The sequence below is a fragment of the Nelusetta ayraudi genome, unplaced genomic scaffold (genome assembly GCF_046127955.1).
Source record: "Nelusetta ayraudi isolate G7.1 ecotype Tasmania unplaced genomic scaffold, CSIRO-AGI_Nayr_v1 ptg000034l, whole genome shotgun sequence".
NCBI lineage: Eukaryota > Metazoa > Chordata > Actinopteri > Tetraodontiformes > Monacanthidae > Nelusetta > Nelusetta ayraudi.
The window spans coordinates 3,336,334-3,360,338 of NW_027466084.1; the positions used below are offsets into that span (position 1 = coordinate 3,336,334).

Below are 24,005 nucleotides of genomic sequence, written 5' to 3' on the forward strand. Positions count from 1 at the left end.
CACGCTTTGGCCACTCTGCATGTTCACACTACTGGAAAGACAAATCACGTCTGAAGGCTGAATTCAATTTCTAGAAATTTCCAGTGATTCAAATTTTTCACAACTCTGTTTGTGTTGTGTTGTGTTGTGTCGTGTTGTGCTGTGTTGTGTTGTGTGAGGCAGGTCAATGCCCCCGGAGCTTTTGCGGCGTAACAAACACATGCTCGCACGCGCGCACACAGACACACAGACACACAGACACACACACACACACACACACACACAAACAAGTAACAAGTTTCGACAAGCGCCGCGCTTTCACTCCCAGATTGACGAGTGACGAGGGAACAAGCAGCTCGCCTCGGCCTCAGCCTCGGCCTCGTCCTCGTCCCCCCCCGCACCCCCCCTGCCGTATTTCATCCAAAAACAAAAGCTTGTCACTAGCGGCATCCATCTCGCTGTCGTGTCGGGGTTGGGATTGGGAGCCCCCCCCCCTCCCACCCAGCTCCTTTCACCGTCCCATGTCATCCAGACTGAGCCTGAGCGAGCGGCCTTCCACTTCCAGGGGGAGGAAATGAAGGGCGGCCCGACACCGAAGGCATAAAGGCTGGGGAGGCTCAGAGGAGGGAGGTTGTAAGGAGGGGCGTTGATTCAACCGGACACAAACAGGCAGAACTAATGATCTGTCCGGGTGTCTCCCGCCCGCTTTGCGTCTTTACAACAGCAAAAAAAAAAAAAAAACGGGATGAGAAGAGGAGGGTTTGCGGGGACTGAAGAGTTTCTGCACGCATGGACGAAGACTAAGATCTCCTTGTCCAGGCGAGGAAACGATGCTCGCGCCGTGATCTTACAAATCCATGTAGAGTCCATGTCAGTGTGCGGAATTACAGAGGGTTCCAGGGGGTTTGGACCCTCTACTCCCCCCCCCCTCCCCCACCCCCCAATTAACCCTTGAGACCCCCTGAAAGCCTCAAAGCTAAGTTTATGGTCACTAAAATGTCTTGAAGATCACCCTGTCTAAGATTAATTAAAAAAAAAAATTATTGACACAATTTTTTTTACTTCCAAGCAAAGCTTATGTTTGTGTGTGTTGTTATGTAGACCAGTGGTCCCCAACCCCTGGCCCGCGGACCGGTACCGGTCCGTGTGTCATTTGGTAACTTAACTTCCGTTAAATGACTTCCGTTTTATTTATTATCTCAGTCTGAACAATTTTATTTTGAAAATACATCCGTTAGATCCAGCCGTGGCTCAACTCTTGACGCACGTCAAGGCGCTTGTCGTGATAACGTGGTACGTTACCGCGAGATCACACACACCAGCCAGCAAGCTAGCTCGTAGCGCGAGCAACATGAGTGAAAACAAACGTCTTTGGAGAGAGGAAAAGGAAGAGCCCACGACTTCCAAGAAAAAGAAAGCAATGTTTAAGAGACAATACCAGGAGTGCTACCGCTAACTTTATCTCGATGAAAGATCCCTATGCAACGAGCTAACTCTGCTTAACATGCGGCGACCGGCGGCTCTCTAATGAGGCAATGAAGCCTTCAAAGCTGAAGCGACAAAAAACACATTACACATCGCACGGCGTGTCTTTAAAATTGTAAAGTTTTTTTAGAAAGAGGCGCCACCGCCTCAGTCAAACAAATGATTTGCCAAATAAAATTTGACATTTTCAGCAGGAAAATAGATAAATAAACAGGGACGTATTAAATCATTTCTCATTATGATGTATGAATTTTTGCTAAATTACTCAGATCTTTAAATATGAGTTGATCCCAGTCCCATCCCTACTTTTATATGGCGCTGTTGTCTGCGTGAATGTGATAGCGCGGGCGCCTCTGCGTCGACGGCATTCATGAATGCATGATGATGTTTGACCTCGAGCCCCAGCCGTTTATGTGAAGGAATAAATGAGGTCCTAAAGGTTTAAGACGGACGCACGCAAGCACGCCTCAACTGTTTCATATTCTCTGTGTTCAGCGTCTCACTGACCCCTGACAGTCACACACCCTCCCCACACGCTCCACCCAATTCCCCCCCCCCCCTCCCCCTCAAGCCTGACCAATGGTCTGTGAAGGGAACTGTGGGAAACTTCCGCTTGCCAAGTTGGTTTCGGAGGTGACCGAATTTTTTTCCCTCCACTTTGGTGACATTTTTGTCGCTTTTACTTTATTTCATGGCTTCGTGGTTTGTCGCATCTTCCCCCTCAGAATTTCCATTTTTACAACGGCAGAATTTGCCTTTTTCTGGACCAGGGGATATGGTTAATACTAGCCCTGTCGAAGTTACCGCTTTAATAACGCATTAACTGAAACTCCTTTTAACAGCGCTCATTTTTTTTTTAACGCGCGATTAACGCCCGGTTAACGCCTGCGAAAACCGCGCACAACTCCCTCTACTTCCCCAAGCCCGCTTCCTTTCGGCACCCTTGTTAACCGATGGTGTCGTTCACACTTGACTTGAAGCGGTGCGCACCCCCGTGGCCCGAGTATCTGGATGGTTAGAGTTTGTAATAATTTTGGAACGTTCCAATGAAAATAAAAATAGAATATTTCCACAAGGGAATTATTATTATCCTCTCCAATTTTTCCTAGAGTATAAGAAACACAATACAAATAGCTGTTAATCGAGAGTTAACTGAGGAGACTAATGCGATTAATCACGATTAAACATTTTAATTGACTGTCAGCCCTAGTTAATATTATTTTTTACAATCGATAAGGGAAACATGCCCTGCGATGAACTGGCCACTTGTCCAGGGTGTCACCCTGCCTTCGCCCTAAGACAGCTGGGAGAGGCTCCAGCAGACCCCCGTGACCCTGAATAGGAATAAGCGGGTATAGAAGATGAATGAATGAATGATAAGGGAAACATCAAGTTGCTTGGGGCAGTTATCCAGCAGTGTTTTTTAAAAAGGGGGATTTCATTTTGTGCTATGTATGGATCTTAAAGGTCGCAAATTCAAAGGGACAGTAAAATCAAACCTCAGCAATGAGTGACTTGTACACAGAATAGACGGAAAATAGCACACACTCTTATTGAGTGTGTATGCAGGCATATGCACCAGACAAAACACACCTTTAAACAATTTGCAGTTTCAAAGTGGCCTCCATCAGATCAAATATCTATCTATCTTCAGGGCGCAGACTAGTGGAATTTCCATCAGCGCTTCAGACACGTCAGCTCAGGGCAAATCCACCTGCCGCGAACGCGCCATCATTGTAATACGGTTCTGTGAGCCGCGCGGCGTCCCCTGAACTGCGCTGAGACCTGGAACGCGCCCGTGGCTTTGCCAGTGTGACGGCACCACACTCACCGCGTTACCAAGCCACAACACAGAGTGACGCTTTCCTGTTCGGGTTACAATGGCAGACTAATGGTGCTCCTGTGCTGGACTGGTCGACGTCCGTGTGGCTCCGCAGGAATGTTGACAGTGTCCCTGCTATCCATAATTGTGCCGCACGCATCCCTGGGTTGCCAGGTTGGGCTAATGCTTTTCTTACTCGCCATCTGGCTTTCATTTGTGCAGCAGCAGCAGCAGCAGCAGCAGCAGCAGCAGCAGCAGCAGCAGCAGCAGTCCATGTGTAGGGAGAAGAATGTCTGCAAGGCGTGAAGTCATAGACATTCTTGTAATAGAATATGCATCAAATCACTCTGACTTTAATAATCTGCTTCCATTTTTTTATTTTTTTTTATTTCTGCTCACTCTTTGTCGCTAACTGGCCCACCGCTGGAACCAAGTCACTCTTTGCCTGTCTGGCTGCTGCTCTCAAAGTTTTCGTGTTCATGGCAAAGTGGTTTCTTCCCATCACTGATACTCCCAGCTAAGTTGGCAACCAAATGGAATGTTTCTGAGCACTTTATGAGATTTATGTCATGTATCCATCTGGTCCACAGCCCATTTGGAAATCATTTGGGAAAAGGGGTGAGACGCTGGGAAGCTTATTGAGTGAACGTTTTGTCCGTCGCAACTTGATTAATCAGTTTTGTTTTCGAATCAGTTCTCGTCCCCCTTCTTCTTCTTCTTCTTCTTCTTCTTCTTCTTCTTCGTTGGTGAGGGTTCACCCCGTACATAAGGATTTTTAGCAGCCTGGTGGCTTAAGCTGCTGTATGAAATGTCATGGAAACCCCATCAGCAGGAGATGGATGGACCAATGACTTGCAGTCATTTTGAACAGGTCAGCGCTCAAGTACTGCTCGTCAGCACACCAGAGCAGAGCGAAGGAAACGTGTTGACTTGACGCCAGGCTGTAATATATCCAACCAGGCAGCGGGAGACGAAGCACACTCATCAGGTTTTTTTTTGTTTTTTTTTTCCCCTGGTAAGCCTATTCTTAGCAGCATTGTCATTGCGTTCAACTCTCTTAAATTTATTGTGACTCATGTGACAAACAGAGCTGAACTAGCAGCAGCAGAATGTTGGAGTCAGACGGTGGAAAATGTGATAGTGACTAGCGTCACCCCACAGGGGCCCAGCCAAATTCGGTTTCTGCTGAGACTTTTCTGCCGCGCAGTGAGATTTGTGTCACTTGCCCGTGTGTCATATCGTAATGTCACATTAGTTTTCTTATCAGGCTGCAGCATTTAAAGCTCTGGAGCCCTTCAGAGCTGCTGTGAGCCCGGTTCCCTCCTTCTGAGTCCACTCATGGTAATTACATTTCAAGTCCAAATGAAAGACAAATACAAAAGTGAATAAAGGGTTTTTTTTTTATTTCCTGGAGGCTCACAAAACATACAAAACATTAAAAAGACACAGCGCAAAGAAGCTGCACCATCAACCATTGGAATAAAAATGAGAATCTTCAGTGAACAACTAAATTCATATTTCATGCTTTTATCAGCAATTGGGAAAAAAAATTTCTTGGTGTTATTAATGTTGAGATACTTAATATGTTAAAAAAAAAAAAAAAAAAAAATGATGGCTCTGGTTTGCATTAGCTTTACTCTTTATTTATATTTTTCAATTTTCATCTCTGGAACCTTTAAAAACATTCTTACATTTATAGCATTATCTGTCCTGTTTTGTGGACTAAATAAAAAAAAAAAAATCTCTATCAATCTTTTCATATAACCCCCCCCCCCGCTGTGTCAAAAGTAGAACACCTGTTTGTCTGAAATATTTTTGCATACCTTTCTGATCACAAAAGACATTCCTGAGCCTTCAACCAGCCCGCCTTTGGCGAGCGGGATCGCTGCTTACGACCGAGCCACGAAACAAAGAGATGGTTTCGGAGGGTCTACAAGCAGAAAGGCTCTGCCGCAATCCGACGTCCTCTGTGCAAAAGGGCTGTGTGTGTTTTTTTTTTTTCTTTTTCAAGATTTTGTTTTGTTGAACTCGTAATTCAAGACAGTCAGAGTGATTTGCAGCCAAAAAGGTTTCAATCACTTCTGAGTGCATACCAAAAGATCTTGGGTCTCGCTTGTGGATGAGTCTTTGGATGGGGTGACTCTCCGCATCGGGAGCTTTGATTTAGTGTTTACATCTTTTACACATTAGCTCTTGGATGTGGCACCGTCAACTGTGGCTTTTAGAAGTACAATATGGCATCTTCGCTCAGAGCATTGACACGTCGATTGCGTACGACAGACGAGCCGCAACTCCATTGACCAGATGGTGACATGCACTGGTAAAGACACTGCGTACAGGTCTTTTGGTGCCTTTTACTTTGGACAGAAGCACACTGGCCTGTGTTGGGACCATTGACCTGTTACTGCTCACACATGTGGAGCTCCCAGCATCTAGTCTGCTCACTTTACGAAGCTTCAACCCCGCCCTTTTCACGTTAACGGCACATGGCTCCTGCATTTTGACCCTGTGAAACTTGGAGAGGGAAGCGTCATGACGGACAGCTGTGCTCTGTTGGCGATTAGGGAGGGTGGAGTGTCTGGCCAGGAACTTGATGCCGGCTCAGCCCTCTTGATGTCCTCTGTTCTCCCAGTCTGAATGATGTCATTAGCGCAAGATAGCAGTGGCCATATCAAGAAGGTCTTGGCTACGTTTTTTTTTTTTTGCCAGTGGGAGAAATTAAAGACGATGGGCCAGAACCGCAAAGCGATTGCTTTTGCAGTAGGAAATATTGTGTGCAAATAGAACCAAAATAAAATGTAATAAAGGTAAAAAGCGGTGCGATGAGATGCAGGCAGCGACAAGGAGCGACAGACTAATTTGAATATATTTTGATTGATCATTTTGTTTAAAATGACACCCTCTTTTATGCAGGTATGCCTTATTAGAAACACCTTATCCACAAAGACTTTGAGCTGACTTCCACATGTAGTTTGACAGGCGTAAATGGTACTCGCCAAAGATCTTTTTAGAGTGTAACTCATTAAAGCAACCACTTACCCCTGAAACCTGCACTTACTCGATCAGATCAGCAACCAAACCGCTACAAATTGTACTCAGGTAATGGTAACTGTCAAATATACAACATAATATATTAGACTGACACGCCTTGACTGCCTTCCGATCATGACAGCAGTAAGACGGAGGCATTGTACTGCTAGGCGTGCAGGGGAACCTGTATGTCAGAGTGGAGTGTCCCTTTTTTCAAATCAGATGTCAAAATCAAATGGAAATTATACAAAGGTTCTGGTTACTGGGATCATTCTTGCCACACAACCAACCACACTGGTATTCATATCGGGCAGTCTTGGGTGTCCGATATGATATCAATGACGAGCGCGTCATTCAGACAGAAACCTTTGAGGACACAACGCTGAAGTCGTAGAGATTACGGCCATAAAATTCTTGGTGGAAAAAACTTTCTTGTGTCCACTACAAGAATTCGGCTATTGGTAACAGAGAGGATTAGACGATGCCTTTGCAACCCTAGTGCAAAAGTGGTATTGCATTGATTGTTTCCTTGGCTATTTATTTTCGGGGCTTCACCTTTGGACGCTGCTGTCCAGGTAAGCCAAAATCACACAGAGTCAAGAGCCAACAAAAGAATGTATACTCAGAAAAAGAAAAACAGGTACATCATTTGTATTAGTACTTCTATACATATAGATACCCTTTTTTGAAGTTTGATCCAACTAAGATTACACCTTGTACTGCTGTACGATGTTTTCCCAACAAGTGGCGTTACCCTCATGAATGTAGCATCACCAAGTGTCGAGGAAACAAATGTTACTCAGCAGTAGTTGGCTGTATATTACATCAGTGTCTGGAAGCCAATGGCCACCACCACTTTGAGCACCTCTTGTCGTTGTAGAGGCCAAAGGCCACTTGTATCAGCCTCATGATGACTGAATAAATTTGATATTGAAATATTTCGGCAACTTTTCCTAATGTATGGGTACATTATTTTGCCTTTTGACTCTGTAGATGCAGACCTTTGTGCATTTGTGTGCGTGTCTGCTAGGCTCTTTAAGTCCGCCGCCTGCCTGCTTACCCGGCACTGACAGTCAAAATTTCCAAGTTGGGTGGCGTGTGTGTGTGTGTGTGTGTGTGTAGGAGGGGCTTTAGGACCACCTAGCGTGCGTGCGTCGAGGTCCTTTGAGGCGATGAAGAAGGCCAAGCTGGGAATGATTAATGGGCCGGCGCAGTGACACGCTCCGCATCCCGTCCCCACAGCTCCCCCGCTGAGCTGCCACCCGACGGCCACATCCTACCCGGCCGACCCCCCTCAGACGTCCTTTCCGCCCGTGCCACCTCCCTTCTCCCCGCTAAATAAGCGCCGAAAAAGCTCAGCGGCGCCGGAGCCGTCCTCCCCGCTGCGCTCTTGACACGGGGCGTCCTTTCACGCCAAGACAAAGGCGACGACCGACGACTGGATGGACTTTCAATGGAGACTTTATCCTAATTAGAATGACACTACCTCTGCAGGGGGGGGGCGGCAGAGGGGGCTTTTCCAACATTATTATGGCCCACAGTTCAGGGCCCTCGGCGATAACTCACCGAGGAAGTTCGAACAAACGTTCACAGCGAATTAGCCGGCAAGGCTTCCCCATTAACTGTTACTTATCTCAGGAGAACTTTCAAGAAAAACAAAAAAATTGCAGACATAATAAGCTTACCTCCATAAAGGAAATGGTGCGGCTGGTTCCCCCTCTCCACCCCTTCCCTCCATATTTATTTTTCCGCGCAACTGCTCAAACCTCTCCGTAATGGATTTCCACATCCTTCCATCTCTTAACTACCCCCGTCGCCAATTCTGTTGTGAGAGGGCAACGAGGAATCTCCTATTAGATTTAAAGGGGGATGGATCCAGCGGGATAGATAGAGGAGCAGAGAACACTCCGGCCACCTGTCAACACCTCCAACCTGGCCATAAATATCCCCAGTGGTTCCACATGTGGACAAAGCAGGAGAGGCCAAGGCATCCATCAGCTCCAGACTCTCCCCACATTGTGTGTGTGTGTGTGTGTGTGTGTGTGTGTGTGTGTGTGTGTGTGTGTGTGTGTGTATCAGCCTGAGGTGGACTTGTTGTTCAGGCATCCCACTTTCCAGTAACCCTTTTTCTAGTCCGAGTGAGTTTGTACAAAAAGCAGAGAATGCTTTCCAATTAGGGATGCAAATTATCGATTAATTCAGTAATCGTTAGTTGATTGACCTTATCGATCGATTAACTATTAATTGATAAGCGGCGATTTTTCCTGAGAACCTAAATTTCACAATGAAAAATGTGTAAGGAAGACATCGTTTAACCCTTTAAATGTGTTGAGGGTCCAACGTGACCCATTTTTACGTTAGAGAAAAGTTAAAACACCCTAAACATTTATCCTCTGACTTTAACTCTAATGCGTCACATTTCAACTTTGTTCTAGGTATATTTTGACCATCACTGTATCTACAGCTGAATTGCTCTTTCCTGCGACTACATTGTTATAATGATACGACCCGTGTAAAAAAATCTTCAATTAATTGTAACTAATTTAATTTAATCAATTGAATTCTTAATCGACAATTAATCGCTAACCGATTAATTGTTCACATTCCTAGTTCCTATCTACTTTTTACCAGCTTTTGCTCAGGTCACCTGAGCCAGTGCGAGTCAGAGGGCCCACCAAACAATGAAAAGGTACTTCCTTCTTCCGTCCTTCGGCCCAGAGATGTACATATGACCTGCTTCCTCCCGAGGACCTCAGAGAGCGTGATGTGAAATCAGAGCAGCCGCACATGGGTATGTGTGTGTGCACGTGTGCGAATATGTGCCATGCGGTTTATTTACACAGATAGCGGGGCTCAATTTCTCATGATAGCCAGTCACAGATAATGCGCTCTATCTTGTTCCCCACTTGGGCCCGGCGGGCGAGGGAAAAGGATGACCTCACAGGGGTGAACCTCGCAGACCATGTCAGATTACGCCGTGAAGTGTCTGGGATGTGTCACAGCGAGGTTTTTTTATGCTGTGGAGTGACAAGAACGGTGGCTACCAGACATCCTGGTTGATTCGGAGGCACTCGTAGTAACTGTCAGCGGCTCCGAGTGTAGTTTGACCCAACAGTTCAGCAGCACTGTTGCATCTGTGTGTGATACATCAACCCGAAGAAAAATAACAGTTATTTACAAATTAGTATGGAAACAATCTCAATTTGAATACAGACAGTAAAAGGTGGTGTGGTGTAAGAAATAAGTCCTAACTTCATTTATTTAAGTTTTCAGGCGGAATTAAGAGCTCAAGGATTTGTCAAGGGATCAATCCAAACAGCGAAAAAGAACCCAGATGATTATGACTTCTGTGTCACCAATTTAACAAGAACTACCATTATGGGAAAGGGGGACAGAGTTTAAGATGGTTAGGGTGCAAAATTCATCAGGCCTAACTTTAAAATGTTCAAGAACAATTTGGTTAAAGCCGTTCATATCAACAGCTCTCTATGGACTGTCATGTTTGAGGCACGTCCCATTAAACTTGATCTGATTTAGATGAACTTGGTGGGAACTTTAGGCTCTTTGTCAAGGTCCTCAATCTGTCCCTTGGCAGTTTTTACAATGTGGTTACACCTAGTGGGGCTTCCTGGAGGTTGTTTGCATCAGACACCAATAATGTCTTTAAAACTATAACCTGCCCTAAACTGTGCAAAATTAGTTAGAGTTTCCCAGTGCACAAAATGTAATGCACCCCTTTTATGATGAATTAGATCGAAATGAATTGGCTGGAACAGTCAAGATGACTGAGTCACACTGGTCTGTTTGACAGTGCCGGCCCCTCATGCTTGATGTCCTCATTAATCTGAGGGTAGCCGAGCATTTGTTTTACTCGTTAGTACAGTAGTCAAAGGTTCACGGGGTTCCTGCAAGTGACCGCTAGCGGTTGGCTTGCTCCTGGATGGAGCGGAGCCCTCCCCCTCTCAGCTTGGTAGCACGTCCTCGAAGCCACCTAGCCACCAGAGCAAACCTCAGGGTTGTAATATTCGCAGTCGTGAGACCGCTCCGTTTTTCCCATAAAAACAATCGTTAACCATTAATTTCTAACTTTTTCCATCATATGTACACGTATATGTGGACGATGTGACCACAGCGTTCGGACTGAGCCTCGGTTTTTCCACCGAGGTGAGTTGTCACTTAATGAATAAACAGGAAAAAAAAAACACCTTCAGTTAATTTTTGGTCAGTGAGATAGGTTCAAAATGTCCCGTGGAAATTTATTAGACATGGAAAGGACATCCATGACACAGGGACATGGCTTGTTATGAAAAGACCCTCGGAGAAATGGAGGAGGAGGGCTCAATAAACACGCCACATGAAGGATGGATTGTCATCTAGGCTTGAGGATTTACAGTCCAGCGGCTTCCTGCTTCCATCTCCCTCGTTCCCACCGGGTGGGGGAACCTGATGAAGAATGCACGTGCCAAAGTGTTAAAATAACCTCTGAGCTCTGTGGGGAAGATTTGAACCTCGGCCTGAAACTGTCCAGCCCTGAATCCCAGCGCGAGCCGGCCCTGTTTGGATGTTACGCTAAGGTTTAGTCTGAGGAACGTCCTCACCGACCGCAAGCACAATTACGTTGCATTCACATTTACAGTAAATACAAGCTCCCAACTTGAGAAAACTATTCAGGTCAGCCTCAACTTAGTGATTATGGTCAGGGTAAGTGGGTGATTTTCAGATGTTTCCCAATTGTGTCAACACTCCGACCAAAATCCCTATTACGAAAATTACCCACGAGACACAGGGAGTATGGATTTTGTCATGATTTGGACATTTCAGTTCAAACAGTGAAATGTGCACAAAGATAATATGGTGCCACTGAAGATCACACGGCTCACAAATTTCCCACTCTATTTTGTCACGCCGCAATTTACACAATGGTGACACACGGAAAACTTCTGCAAGGGGACTCTGACAAAGTTACCTGCAAAGAAAAGTGTTTTTGAGACGTCGGAAGTTTCAGCGCATGCGGTCAAACACAGCCAGCTGCTAATGTATCTTGGCACAATCTAATTTAATTTGCCCAGGTTCGCTGTCATGTAGATGAGTGCTCTGTTTTCACTTTATTACTGTGCAGCAGTGATATTCCTTGTCACATATGCAAGGGCAGAAAAGTATGACTCCGCTTTCAACGGGCGTGTTGGAAGTTGCCATAGGCGCACGTATATCAGGTTCGGGTTTTAAGGTTATTTGACAGTGAACCTTGCTGAACATTAGGCTCAGGAGTGAAAGCACATCAGTCAACATGTCCTTTTCTATGTACAGTGTAAATTCACTGCAAGCGAGCATCAGCACTGTTACGGGAGATGTATTCTGATCACATGACAAAGGCGACCTGGGCTATATAAAAGAGTTCCTCTCAAAAGCATTGCAACCAGTTTCAACTGTGCAAACCTGCAAATAAAGGGCGTTAGTTCCATGACTGCAAGGGTGAAATCACATTACACTCGAACTGAAAACCTTCCTGGTAGACGGAACAGAATTTATTCATCTCCATGACCAAGATTCTCCCACCAATTTCTCCCAATAAACTGAGGAAATAACCCTTAACGAAGGGAAAGGGAATGCACGCCAGTCCGCCTGTTTCTGCACCAATTTGTGACTGGAAATACGCAAAACATCAAAGGCAAACACACAGAGATGTATCAGGAAATTAATAAACTTGAATGAGATTATTGCCCAGGAGAGCGTTTCAACAACAGTCACAGAAGGCCAATGCACTTGCGTGTCATACAGGCCTGCGTACACACACACACACACACACCAAGAGGAAGTATTCTACGGTCTACGCCCATACTTCCTGCCAGCCAGTGACAGCAGAAGGTTCGCCACCAATCCATCAGCTTCGTGGCTTAATTGGTTGTTTTAAGCCCTGTACCGTTTTCCTTGTGCGGTCTCTCAGGAAAAGAAGGAAAATATAAAAAAAATCATTATACTTGACGTTGGAAGTGACTCAATTCCGCATGAAGATTAAAACGTCACAAATGTTGTGGGACATGACGCGAGGGAGTCAGGTGCGAGCGCGGCCCGTGAGAACGGGGCCGGTGGACGCATGTGGAAAGCAAGCAACCAGAAGAGCCAACACTAATATACACGCTCTTCATTTCCCCTCCTTTTTATGTCTCTCCCTTTGTCCCCTTTGTTGCTCTTTCCTCCCATTTTTAATGGCGCCGCCGCCTCGGGCCCCCTGAGCCTCGAAGGGGGCAAGCCAACCGGGCAATGGTAGAAAAAAAAAAAAACGGGCCCGCGCACAAACAAAGATTACACGGACGTTGCGTTCCAACGGGCCACGCCCCCCGGCCCCGCCCCCTGCTGGAGCGCTCCCAGCGCTGCGACAAGAGGACAAATGGGCTGAGATACGCCCGCCCGGGCCAATGTGCGTTGTTATTCAGAAGGGACGGCGTGCTGTCGCTGGCAGAAGCCGCCCAACGGCTGTTTGGGACTCGGAGTGAACGACTCCGGTCGTCGCTGGTTTGCGCAATTAGAAAATGTGCAGGGGAATCTGAAAGTCTGGAAGTTTTCTTTCCCAGGCTAGCAGGCATGGTAGTGATGCAAGGTGTTTTGTTCAGCAAGACACAGAGGTGGTAAAAGTTTTCATATCGTGTACACATATGCACAATGTACAGATACTAGAAAGTAAAAGTACTGAAGTACTAAGTAAAAGTACTGATTCAACTCCTTTACTCAAGGAAAAGTAAGAAAATACTGATTCTGAAATGCACTTCAGTAAAAAGTAAACATGTTTTTTTTTTTGCCATTAATAAAACAATACATTTGTTGATAATTTGGCAAAAATTAAGAAGTTGTGACAGAATAATCTGGAACTGATTGAACTGACCTGGCCAGAGGTCTTGCTGGAGCATCTGGATCAGTTTTTAAAAGCTTTGCTTCTCTCAATACTATGTTTTTTTTTTTCTTTTTCAACTGCAGGACAACCAAACTGCCATTATTGGATGTTAGCACTTTCTTAAAAAACAACCATTATAATAACCAATGTTATTTTCTTAATGCTTACTTTTCTCTGTACTGACAAAGTACTGAATAATAACCCCCCTCCAAAATATCATCCACTATGATACAATAACAAGTGAATTACTTTGAACAGATCTTTTAAACACAAAAGTAACCAGCATGTTTTTCCAAGTAAGAAGTAGCGATATTTGTACAGATATTTTTGTCCAAATTCAGAGAGTAATAAAAAGTATAAAGTGAAAGAGAAATACTCAAGTAAATTACAGACATCTGGAAAAATCTACTTAAGTACAGGAACAAAGTATTTGCATTATTTACACAGAGTTCCAGTAAAAAAAAATAGGAAACAATATTTGAAACAGGTACAAACTCTCATTCATTCATCTGTTGCCCTGTTGATCTCTAGCGGCCGTTAGCAGAGGGTTTCTGCACCGTCATGCAATTCATTTATGTTTGTAGGCACCTTATGATTGCACTGTCATCCTGTTGTGTTTTGTCATGTTATGTGTTTCGTGTTTTGTAGCAGCCTGTTTGTTTGTCCAAGGAAAATTTCCCCTGGAGACGCAACAAAGTAATCTTGAATCTTGAATCTTGAAGCGCCTGTAAAGAAAGCACAGCGACTCTGAGCACACGCACGCTCTGTGCTGTGTTCAGGCCCTCGAGCCAGAGCAGTCTCTAAAGCAGGTCATTAAACTCTGTCCGAGAGAGAACTACTACTGTTCTCGTCAGACATCAGCGGGACCTGCACGTCGTTACCCACAGCTAATCTCAAATGACTCGGGCTGGTGGGTGGCGCATTGCGTGAGCAGATGTCATGTTGCATTACGCAATGACATATGTACTGCGCAGGGGTACTTACAGCACCCCCCCCCCCCTCCCCTTCCACCAGTCAGGCCAGGCCAGGCGGACCTGGGTGGCTGTTTATATGTTGAGGCTGGTGCGTTTCCCGTTGGCCAGGGCAACCAAACGGTTTACGAGCAGTTACCCACACAAAAGAGCCTCGGCAGGCTGATTGCTCAGCTAATTGATCTCCACCAGAGATCACAGGGGTTTGCTCGTAAAAAAAAGAGAGAGAGAGCGAGAGAGCGGGAACGCCTCCCATGACATCACCGCGTGCCTTCCAGTGAGACAAGGCGAGCTGGTGGAGGAGGAGGAGGAGGAGGAGGAGGAGGGAGTTCTTTCCCACAGAGAGGAGTGACTGCACATTCACACACTCCTTGCTGGTTTCATCGTTTTTTTTTTTTTTTTTTTTCTCGGGCCTCAACCACATCCAGCAGTTCAACTCTCTGCTCAGTCCACCTGTCAGTAGAAGTGAAGCTGCGAGCTACACGATCCTCCGAAACCCCTCGCCGGAGTTCCTCGTCCTTCCACGAGGGCGAGAAAAGGTGAAAAACTGATGAAACATTGGAGCGGAACACTGTGTGCACTATTGCTGAATCGTGAGGGACATTCGCAATGTCCATTCTTAGCATGGACAGGCGCATTCCTGTGTGTGTGTGTGTGTGGAAGGGGAGGTCAGAGGTCAAACCTATCTACAGGAGTTCCCATGGAGGTGGAAGGTATTTATTGTCCTTTTTTTTCCGAGGGCCAGAAAACGCGAGGGCTTGAACTTTTGTTGTCCAGGGTCGTCGGCTCTAAGACCCCCTTCCTGGACGCTTTGGCGCCGCGATGCCTTCGGGCGTCTTCGCCGACACCTCGTTGCGCGTTTTCTGGGGAATTACACGATTTGTCACCCAGCGCGGAGCCCGTTTCGCCTTGGTGCCGGGGCGCTTCAGTCACTGCGAGGGAAAACACCACGGCATGAGCTAAGTGCTAATCGGAACATTGTGCGTCGCCGAACCGCAGATGTTTACTGTGTTCGGCCAATAAACATTTTTTTTGCTCCCCCGCCCCCTAATCTTCAGCAAGCCAACGACTAAATATAACAACTAATAATGATGAGTTGAATCATGCTGTAGTCATTGCAAGCCGAGATTGGCTGCTAGCGGGAACCAATCAAATTTGTAAATAGTCCCACGTCTCGCCAACTCGCTGCGTTCATGGCCAAGTTTCTCAGCGATCAAGACTCCATTATGCACACCAGTGTATTTACTATTGTTAATTAAGTGCACATAAATATTGAACACTCTGAATATTTTGATGGTAATGTCACTTTGAAGAGAATAAAAAAAATGTTATGGGTTAAAAAGTTCCATGGTGGTCTGTACTGAAGTGTTGGTCCAGAGATTTTCTTTCTTTTTTTTTTTTTTTTTGCGTTGGCTGTCGTCTCATATGTGACTAATGACAGCTATGGTAGCCATTGTATTTTATTTTATTTTTTATTTTTTTTGCACAGACATGGGAACATGCTCAGACCTGGGTGAGATAAAGGATGGAGATAGCCTTTCATCTAGGGCAGGGGTCGGCAACCTTAGCCACTCAAAGAGCAATTTGGACCCATTTCCCCCCAGTAAAGAACAAACTGGGAGCCACAAAACCTTTTTCGACATTTAAAATGAAATAACACTGCATAACGTCTGATTTTGCTTTGGTTTTTTGCCTTTATGCTATGTATAAACGGCAACCTTCACTATCAAAAGTGCCATCTTGACTCATCTGCCATTAAATAACATTCACCTGCAGTCAGAGGGGCGTTACTGCCTCTTTAAGAAGGGTGATAAAGACCCGAGGCTGTGGTGATTTTTGCAACTCTCTCTTTCTTTGCATGATTTCGGGGAGAAAGCCAATGCGCATGTTATCTGACAGCAATAAAAAATAAAGTATTCCTTTGGAAATTAAACTTACAACGTTTGCACCAACGTCACAATATCTGACCATCTAGGTCGCAAAATTCGCCAGGGTTACTGGAGAGCAATTTCCGCTCCTGACTCATCGGGTTTTTGCGGCTGCATGTCATTAGTGCAAAAAACTTTGTGGATACAACGCAACGATGGCAGAGACTCTACTTTGTCGTGTATCCACATTGTCTTTTTGCGTGCGTTCTTTGCCGTCTTCGCCGTGCTATGTTAGCGAGTTGCTACTTCTGTAAATACACCGGGCTCCAGGTCTTCCTCTTCTTCCGCCTTCAGGGAGTGAAACCACAGCGCCACCATTAGGCCTGGCGGTAGTACTTTGCAAGCGTTTCTGTGTACATGCGGATATTTTTGGAGATGGCTTCGTGGAATCTCTCTCTCTTTTTTTTTTTTTTAATTCAAATGCTTTTCTTAACACGCTTGGTTTCAAAAATATGTCCCCTCAATGTAAACATAAAAATGGCTCAAGTGTATTTCCATGTTATGAGGTTGTTTTGTTCAACGCTAAAGGGAGCCACTGTAGAGGCGTAGAAGAGCCGCATGCAGCTCCAGAGCCGCGGGTTGCCGACCCCTGATCTAGGGGATGTCAGTTCATACACTCAAATACCTTTTCATCTCTTATCTGCGGTGCACTCCTGTGTGCAGCTCTGAAGACGTGAAAGGTCGAGCTGAGTGACGGCTCATTGTGTGTTTCTTGGAGCAGCAGAGCAGATGATGACACACCTGCCACAAGCGAGGGGGGAAAAAAAGGTGCCGCTACTAAATATGGATGGTCATGATGACAGCATATGTTATAATAATAATGATAACGAAGGCGGTTGCGCTCGCCAGTTTTTCACAGGGCCACATAGAAAGACAAAACAACCTTTCGCGCTTGCACCTATGGCCGATCCACAGTTCCCAGTTCACCACAGGCTCGTGTTGTTTCGCGCGCGTGCTACCTTGAATGCAACTGGCACCCGCAAGCGGTGGCGCAGGCAGCGGCGACCTCAAAAGTCATTATAACGGACAACCCAAGCAAGTTAGTTAAGAGGGGACGAGAGTGGAGGTTCATAAATTTCAGAAGTCACCACCTAGTGGTGCTGCAGCGGCGTTGTCTTGTCCTACCTGGTGAAAGACGCTGCACACTTGTACCTTGATCCTCAGTCCGTCCAAGACGCTGTGAGGGAACTTTGACAGAATTACTCGACAGTATTCAACATGTTGTATTTTTACTTTAAAAAAAAAAAAAAAAAAAAAAACTTATACCAACCATGGGCAACCTATGGCTCGGGGGCCATATGCGGCCCGTTGAGATTTTTAATCCGGCCCACTGAATTTAAAGAAATTATATCAATAGCAAGCAAGTTATGAAATTGCTGTATGTTCAGTGTTTTAAGAGTCATATCAATAAAGAGTGCTTCCTCCTGTGAGGCGGGTCACCAAAACACTCCATCCATCTGCTGCTGCTCCGACCCCCTCTGTCAAATTTTAGAACCCATTGTGGCCCCACCAGTCAAAAAGTTTCCCCACTCCTGGTCTGTGATGAATGTGAACCAAGGAGCCCCCTTGACATACCTGATCAATCGATCAGTCCATCACAAAGGTCTTGAAAGGAATCTCTTGCAGGCGCACACCCTCTTCTGTGCGTGAGCGTTCGTGTTCACGACACCTCAGGGACAAGGTGTGTTACGGACGAAGACGACGCCAGAGGTCTCCGAGTCGTAAAGTCGCTGTGTCCTTCGCGGCGAGGAGAAAGCCACGGCTCTTTTATCCTTCGCTGTTTACATTCTTCTCGGGGAGTGCGATCATCAGAAACAGGCTTGCGACGGGATTCATCACCCCGAGAGTTTCGCAAACTTGTTGTTTTGGGGGTTTTTTTTGCGATCAAAAAACTCCTTTGTGTTGCTCAGTCGGCGGAAATAAAAGACAGAATCTCCGATTTACAGACGTGCACTTAAATGGGACAATATTTACCTTTGTGTTCCAATTGTACACAAACTGTGTACACCAGTTTCCAATTTGCCTGCAACATCAAGCACATCGCTCCCCTTGATGTGTGGACCTTCTCTCTGTTTACATGATTTCACCTGGAGTCACTTTCTCCATGGCAGCCCAACCAAATGTACAACCGTGATGAAGACGCTATTGGATTGTGCTTGAGAGGAAAATGCATTTTATTAATGCGCGCAATCCCCTAATATAATAACATGTTATTTAAATAACCTCGACCCTGAGGGTTTTGGTTTTAGTCCAAAAATGTATAGCATCATACTTTAAAGCTTAATAACTAACTGTAATTACGATTAAGCACGGAATCACGAGGCCCCTTATTGGTCATTGGTCATTTCACTGTCTGAATATCCAGTTTGCACACAATTTGTATGTAACAACTACAAATAACATTCCCGTAGCACTGACGTCGCTTGACTTTTATTTGTTTATTAAAACTGAAGCGGTGGGTCAAGGTTCCACAGCTATATGCTCAAACAATTAACAAACAAAACAATATTATTCGCAGGATTGGCCTACTTCATATTTTATTCATGCTCTTAACACACCACCTTCAGTCAGATAGAATAGAATAGAAAAGAATAGATATACTGTATTGATCTCAAATTGAGAAACTACTATTTTTTTTTTTACAAAAAATAACTATACAGTAATTACAGTAATTACAAGAAACATTGAAGTGAATCTATGTACAACAGACAAACAAGAGCAGATGTGCAAAAGACAGTCAGTAGTGCAAATGCTGGGATAAGCAAGATTTTATAAACCATGAGTGCATTATTTGCCATTGAGTCCAGAAAAAGATACTTCAAGTGCTGCAAAAAGAACGAGAAAAACACGTTTTCATGATCGAACCACGCGCATTGCATTGTGGTTTTCGGCAGCAAGGCTGAGGCCTAAAGAGCACGGGGGGGGTTGGTCGACCTGTCAGCGCAGCCTCTTCAGAAGCGTAGTCTAACTCGTAGAGGCAGTCGACACAAGTACACACGTCCGTATGTGCTCGTCCGCCCAACCACTAAACCAACTGTTGTTGCAAAAAAATATGTCTTTCTAATCTGCCGAGCATTTGAGCGCCGGCTCCTCTCTGAGCCCGACGGGCCGCCGCCACCGCCGTGTTTGATCTGGCACGTGTCATCGACTCGCAAATGGGGGGGGCGTAGAGGGGGGGGGTGCGATTGTGCGGGATTAAGCACGTTGAGCGCATGAATTGATCCTAGAACAAACAACGACGGCGGCGGCGGCGGCGGCGGCGGCGGCGGCGGCGGCGGCTGCGCTGGAATTCTGTCTTTCCCCACGTCTGAAGCGTCGCCCGCATTCTTTTTCCGGGCGGATCGGCTCGGATCACTAACAGACGCGCGGTGCGGCAGCGGCCGCTGCACATCTGAAACCAGTTGACAGTTTTTCGTTTGTGCCTCGGCAGCGGCGCCGCATTCCACCGAACGTCCATAATCACGTCTAATTGGGGATCTCGGTGAGCAATAAGCGATGGCGCCTGAAGAGGGCTCTCTCTGCTCTGCAGGCTGAGCAAAGACACACGAAAAAAGAGAGAGTAAAAGAACAAAACACCGACACCTACACCTACAGTGTGCTGTGGGATGCATCATTTTACCTTCACCTAGGCTGGACGGCCCACCAGGAACACTTCCTTTGCTAAACCTGATAGATGGCACTTGAACATAAATAGATTGGAATAGCATAGCTTGAAGTGGGGCCCTTCAAACCAGATGAAAGCATACCTAGAAAAGAGGCTGGATAACCAGGGGAAAGCGCAGTAAAGCTGCTTGTTTGCAGCAGTAACTGTTGTACACACTGAAAAACTGGCACTGTAAATGTTTTGTTTTGTTTTTTTAAATATCCTGCTATATTATTAGGACAAAATTGAGAGTATCTATGTCAAAATTACATATTTTGCTGACGATATGCATAATAATTGTAAGTGTAGTTATTTTTGCATTACATTTCTGTCGCTGAACTCATTCATCTTAATTCATTTGTCTCTTCATCAGTTATTGAAAAGACGCTGTTAAAAGCGATTAAACGCAACAGTAAAGCCACAGTAGGGTGGCGCTTCAGAACTACAAATTAAAGAGTGGGCCAAACCTTTGCATTTTGAGGTGAAAATGGAACTTGAAATTAGCGTTTGTATGGGAAATGGGTGGAGCTCCGACTGAGTCATAATTAATTAATTAATTAATTATTATACATACATATATATGAATTGTAAATTTATATATACATATACATACTGTACATGAAAACAGAGAAGAAATTTTCTTTAACAAAGATCTATTTACGTTTTTCATTGTAATGCTGCTCTGCAAATACAGCAGCATGTTACTGTGAGATGAGATGGAGGTGAAAAAAAAAGGATCCTCATCTCAAGGGTCACCTGTTGAGAGCTGCTCAGTGGTGCATGAGTCCTCTCGCTGGAACCAATATTGGATGGTGCATTTTTTTTTGCGGGGGACAGGGGGGCTCTGCTCTAAACACAGCTTATCAATGCTTCAGCTATTAGCCATTGTTGAACAGTTAGCGAGAGAGTGAGAGAGCAGAGCTGGGATGTGTGGATGAGAAAGCGCAGCGCTCACTGGAAGAGCCTGGGGACAGCTGTAGAGATAGCGCTCATTGGCCTTATGATGTACACGGTACACACACACACACACACACGCAGTGATGTACATTTTTAGTTTGAAGGGACACTTCAGAGAGTCAGGACCAGTGTATAGGTCAGTGAATTATCCCAGAATGTCCTTCTCTTGCTGAAGAGTAAAGTTGCTTTGAAATTTCATTTCTTTTCTGTGCTCTCTCACGAACAAAGTTACAAAAAGCAGATCTGTGACTGAGTAAGCGAGTAAGCGGCCTCTCTATTTCCTCTCCATGAAAATACACAGCGGTGGAAACAAGTTTTTGGACATAATCACGCTTTCGTGATTGTAAGTGCACTACACTAACACAGACAATGTCTGAAGTCTTCAAGTGCGGTTTATTTGAGTGCAGTCCCCAACATTTAGCCACATGCCACACCTGCACTGTTCTGTCCAGCTCAGGTCCGGATGTTTCAGCAAGGTGACGTCCCATGCAACACATCCAGAGTTCAAGAACGATTGTTTTCTTAACAGGAATTTCCAAATTTCAATCCACATTTCAAATCCACATTTCCACTTCTCTGTGTGCCTTTTGAAATACACAAAAACATGTATTTAGCAAATATATAATGACAATAATTGGGACTGACAATTTTTTTTTTTTTTTGTGTCCAAAAACTTTTTTCCATTATAGAAAGAGGAAAAGTGTGTGTGTGTGTGTGTGTGTGTGTGTGTGTGTGTTTGCCATTAGAATGTGTATTGGATCACATCTCTGGGGAGGGTAGTTAGAGAGATAAGCCTGTGACAGCTGCCAAACACTTTTGTGTGTGTGTGTGTGTGTGTGTGTGTGTGTGTGTGTGTGTGTGTGTGTGTGTGTGTGTGTGTGTGCATGCGTGTTCCTGAATCCCAGCCACCTGCCGGCTCGGCTCCCTCACGGCAGGTGTGATCTGGTCTGTACGTGATTCAGCCCACTGATGAAGAAGGAACACATGCGGTGGTCTTATCGCCGGCACCTCCCTGCAATATCAGTGCGACGGGCCCGCCGACGCAGAGATTAGCAAAACGTGAGGGCAGCTCGAGGGTGCGATCGCATTATACAAACGTAAAACGCGGCGAGAAGGTGTCGCAAAAACAGACGGTGACAGAAGAGAATCGCAAACCAGATTGTGGGCCGTCAGCTTTGGTGATTTTTCAACAGCAAACAAACAAAAAACGTTGTTAGTAGTTGGTGTAGAGATGAAGTCCCAGGTAAAGATCACCTGGGTTGTCTTCTCTTGAGAGGCATCTACATTTAACGGAACTGTCCAATCAACAAACATCATGGGTTCATTTAAAAAAAAAAAACAAAAAAAAAAAAACACATCATGCTCCTGAACACACCATGAGTGATGATGATGGGCAGTGATCCATGAGATGGAAGTATGGAGTCATCCACGATGAGTAGCAGTGGCTCCATTACACTGCGGTGTTGTATGCTGGTTCATTTTTTTTAGTCATACTTAATTCTTAAATATACAATGGTTGAGTTAACATTTGTATTTACATCATTTGATCATTATCAATGTCACACTTAGTTAAATTGTAACCACATTTTTACAAATCGTTAGCGTAATAGCATAATTCCCTAAGTCATTGTATGGCCAAATTGTGATATCTGCTTAACTTTACCAATGTGCTTCCTAAAAAAATGGGTTTTTTCTTGTTTTCCAAAAACGCTCATTTATGACTTTACGCTAACGACATACAAAGCTTCTTGTATTCCTAAATGTGCGTTGCGTCGCATTTCGGCTTTGATTTTTGAGTCGCTTCTTTGTGTGTTTTAACGCAGAGTGGCTGTAAAGTGACTCTCTCTTTCTAAATGTGAGGAAAATAAAGTTTGCGGGTCCGTATGACGACGACGGCGACGACAACAACGACGAGAGAGTATATTGAAAACGACAATAAATCATGGACGTCGCAGAGTGTTTGTTTGCGTGTGTGGGAGAGCGGAAAAAGAATTTTCCTTCCAGGGTTCACAGGTTAAATTAACAAGCAGGTGGCCAAGGCGGCGGGGGGAAAAAAAAAGAAAAGCCCTTCTCGCTTCTGGAGCGAGAGTAAAGCGAGCTGAGCGGCAACATCTGTTCCAATTAGCTGCCGTCCTCGTCCTCGGGGAAAATCAACAAACTAAAGTCAGCAGGACGAAGGTTTCAAGGGGGGAACTGGAGGAACTGCGTTCAGAAATATACACTGATTGGCCACTTTACTCGGCACACTATGCTAGGATACAAGTTATATCATAAAGTGGCCGGGTGTGTGTGTGTGTGTGTGTTAGTATATGTGTATTAGGCGGACATTTCATATGAATGCGCACCGCACTAAAAGGACATTTTGTAAATGCAGGACAGGGAAGGTGTCCTGCTTATTGGAAACAAAATCGTGTGCGTGTGTATGTGCGTGTGGACAAGTTCACTCAGAACTGCTGTTCTGCAGGTCTGGGGTATCACCAGTGGTTATTTGAGTGACTGCTGCCTTTCTTCTCCAACCAGACAATCTGCCCATTCTGACATCGAAAGACAATTTTCCGCAGCGCAACTCACTGGATAGTTCCTCTTGTTTTTGGGACTGTACTCTGTAAAGCCTACAAATGGCTGTGTCCACTAGATCAGCAGTGTGTAACACTCAGACATGCAGCCCGTTTGGCACCAACAACCATGTTGTTCATACACATGTTCGTGCATTCAAATCACTTTAAATCGCAGTTTTCTTCTTCATCCTGACGCATATTTGGAACTTGAGCGAGTCGCGAGTTTTTTTTTTTTTTCAAGAAAAATTTAAATTTCTCTGATTGCGCCTCCACATTCACAATTGAATGGGCTCCTCCGCCGCTCTCCTGTCTCCTCAGCCTGCCACTGTAACCTGCATGCCCGCCGCTGCCGCTTCAACATGGAGCTGTACAAGCTGTCGGGCCGGAGGAGCGGTGGCGTCTGCCTCAACTGTCGCCACAACACGGCCGGTCGCCACTGCCACTACTGCAAGGAGGGCTACTACAGGGACATGACCAAGTCCATCTCCCACCGCAGAGCCTGCAAAGGTAACCACCGCCTCAACGGCGCCCCCTGTCCAATTAACACCATTGATTGTCCTTTAATGAGCTTGGCTTTTCCTCATCGTTTCAGATGTTTTGTTTTGTTTTTAAACCGGCTCTTCAAGTACCTTCTTTTAGTTATGTTTTAAGCTTGACAGCTGTCATGGCTAAAAAAAAAATAAAAAAATAAAAAAAAACGATTCAGGCTGTTGGCTCTGAAGAAATTTGCTGCCCTCACCTGG

At 45.3% G+C, this 24,005-nt stretch overlaps 1 protein-coding gene across 1 annotated transcript in view; it reads left to right on the forward strand.

The window, feature by feature from the left end:
• The window catches only part of LOC142892367 (netrin-1-like), a 47,393-nt gene that overhangs the window by 2,528 nt on the left and 20,860 nt on the right, over positions 1-24,005 (forward strand). The window contains exon 2 of the mRNA XM_076032488.1: positions 23,581-23,769. Within this exon, the coding sequence (XP_075888603.1) occupies positions 23,581-23,769 (189 nt within the window). The remainder of the gene's footprint in view (positions 1-23,580; positions 23,770-24,005) is intronic.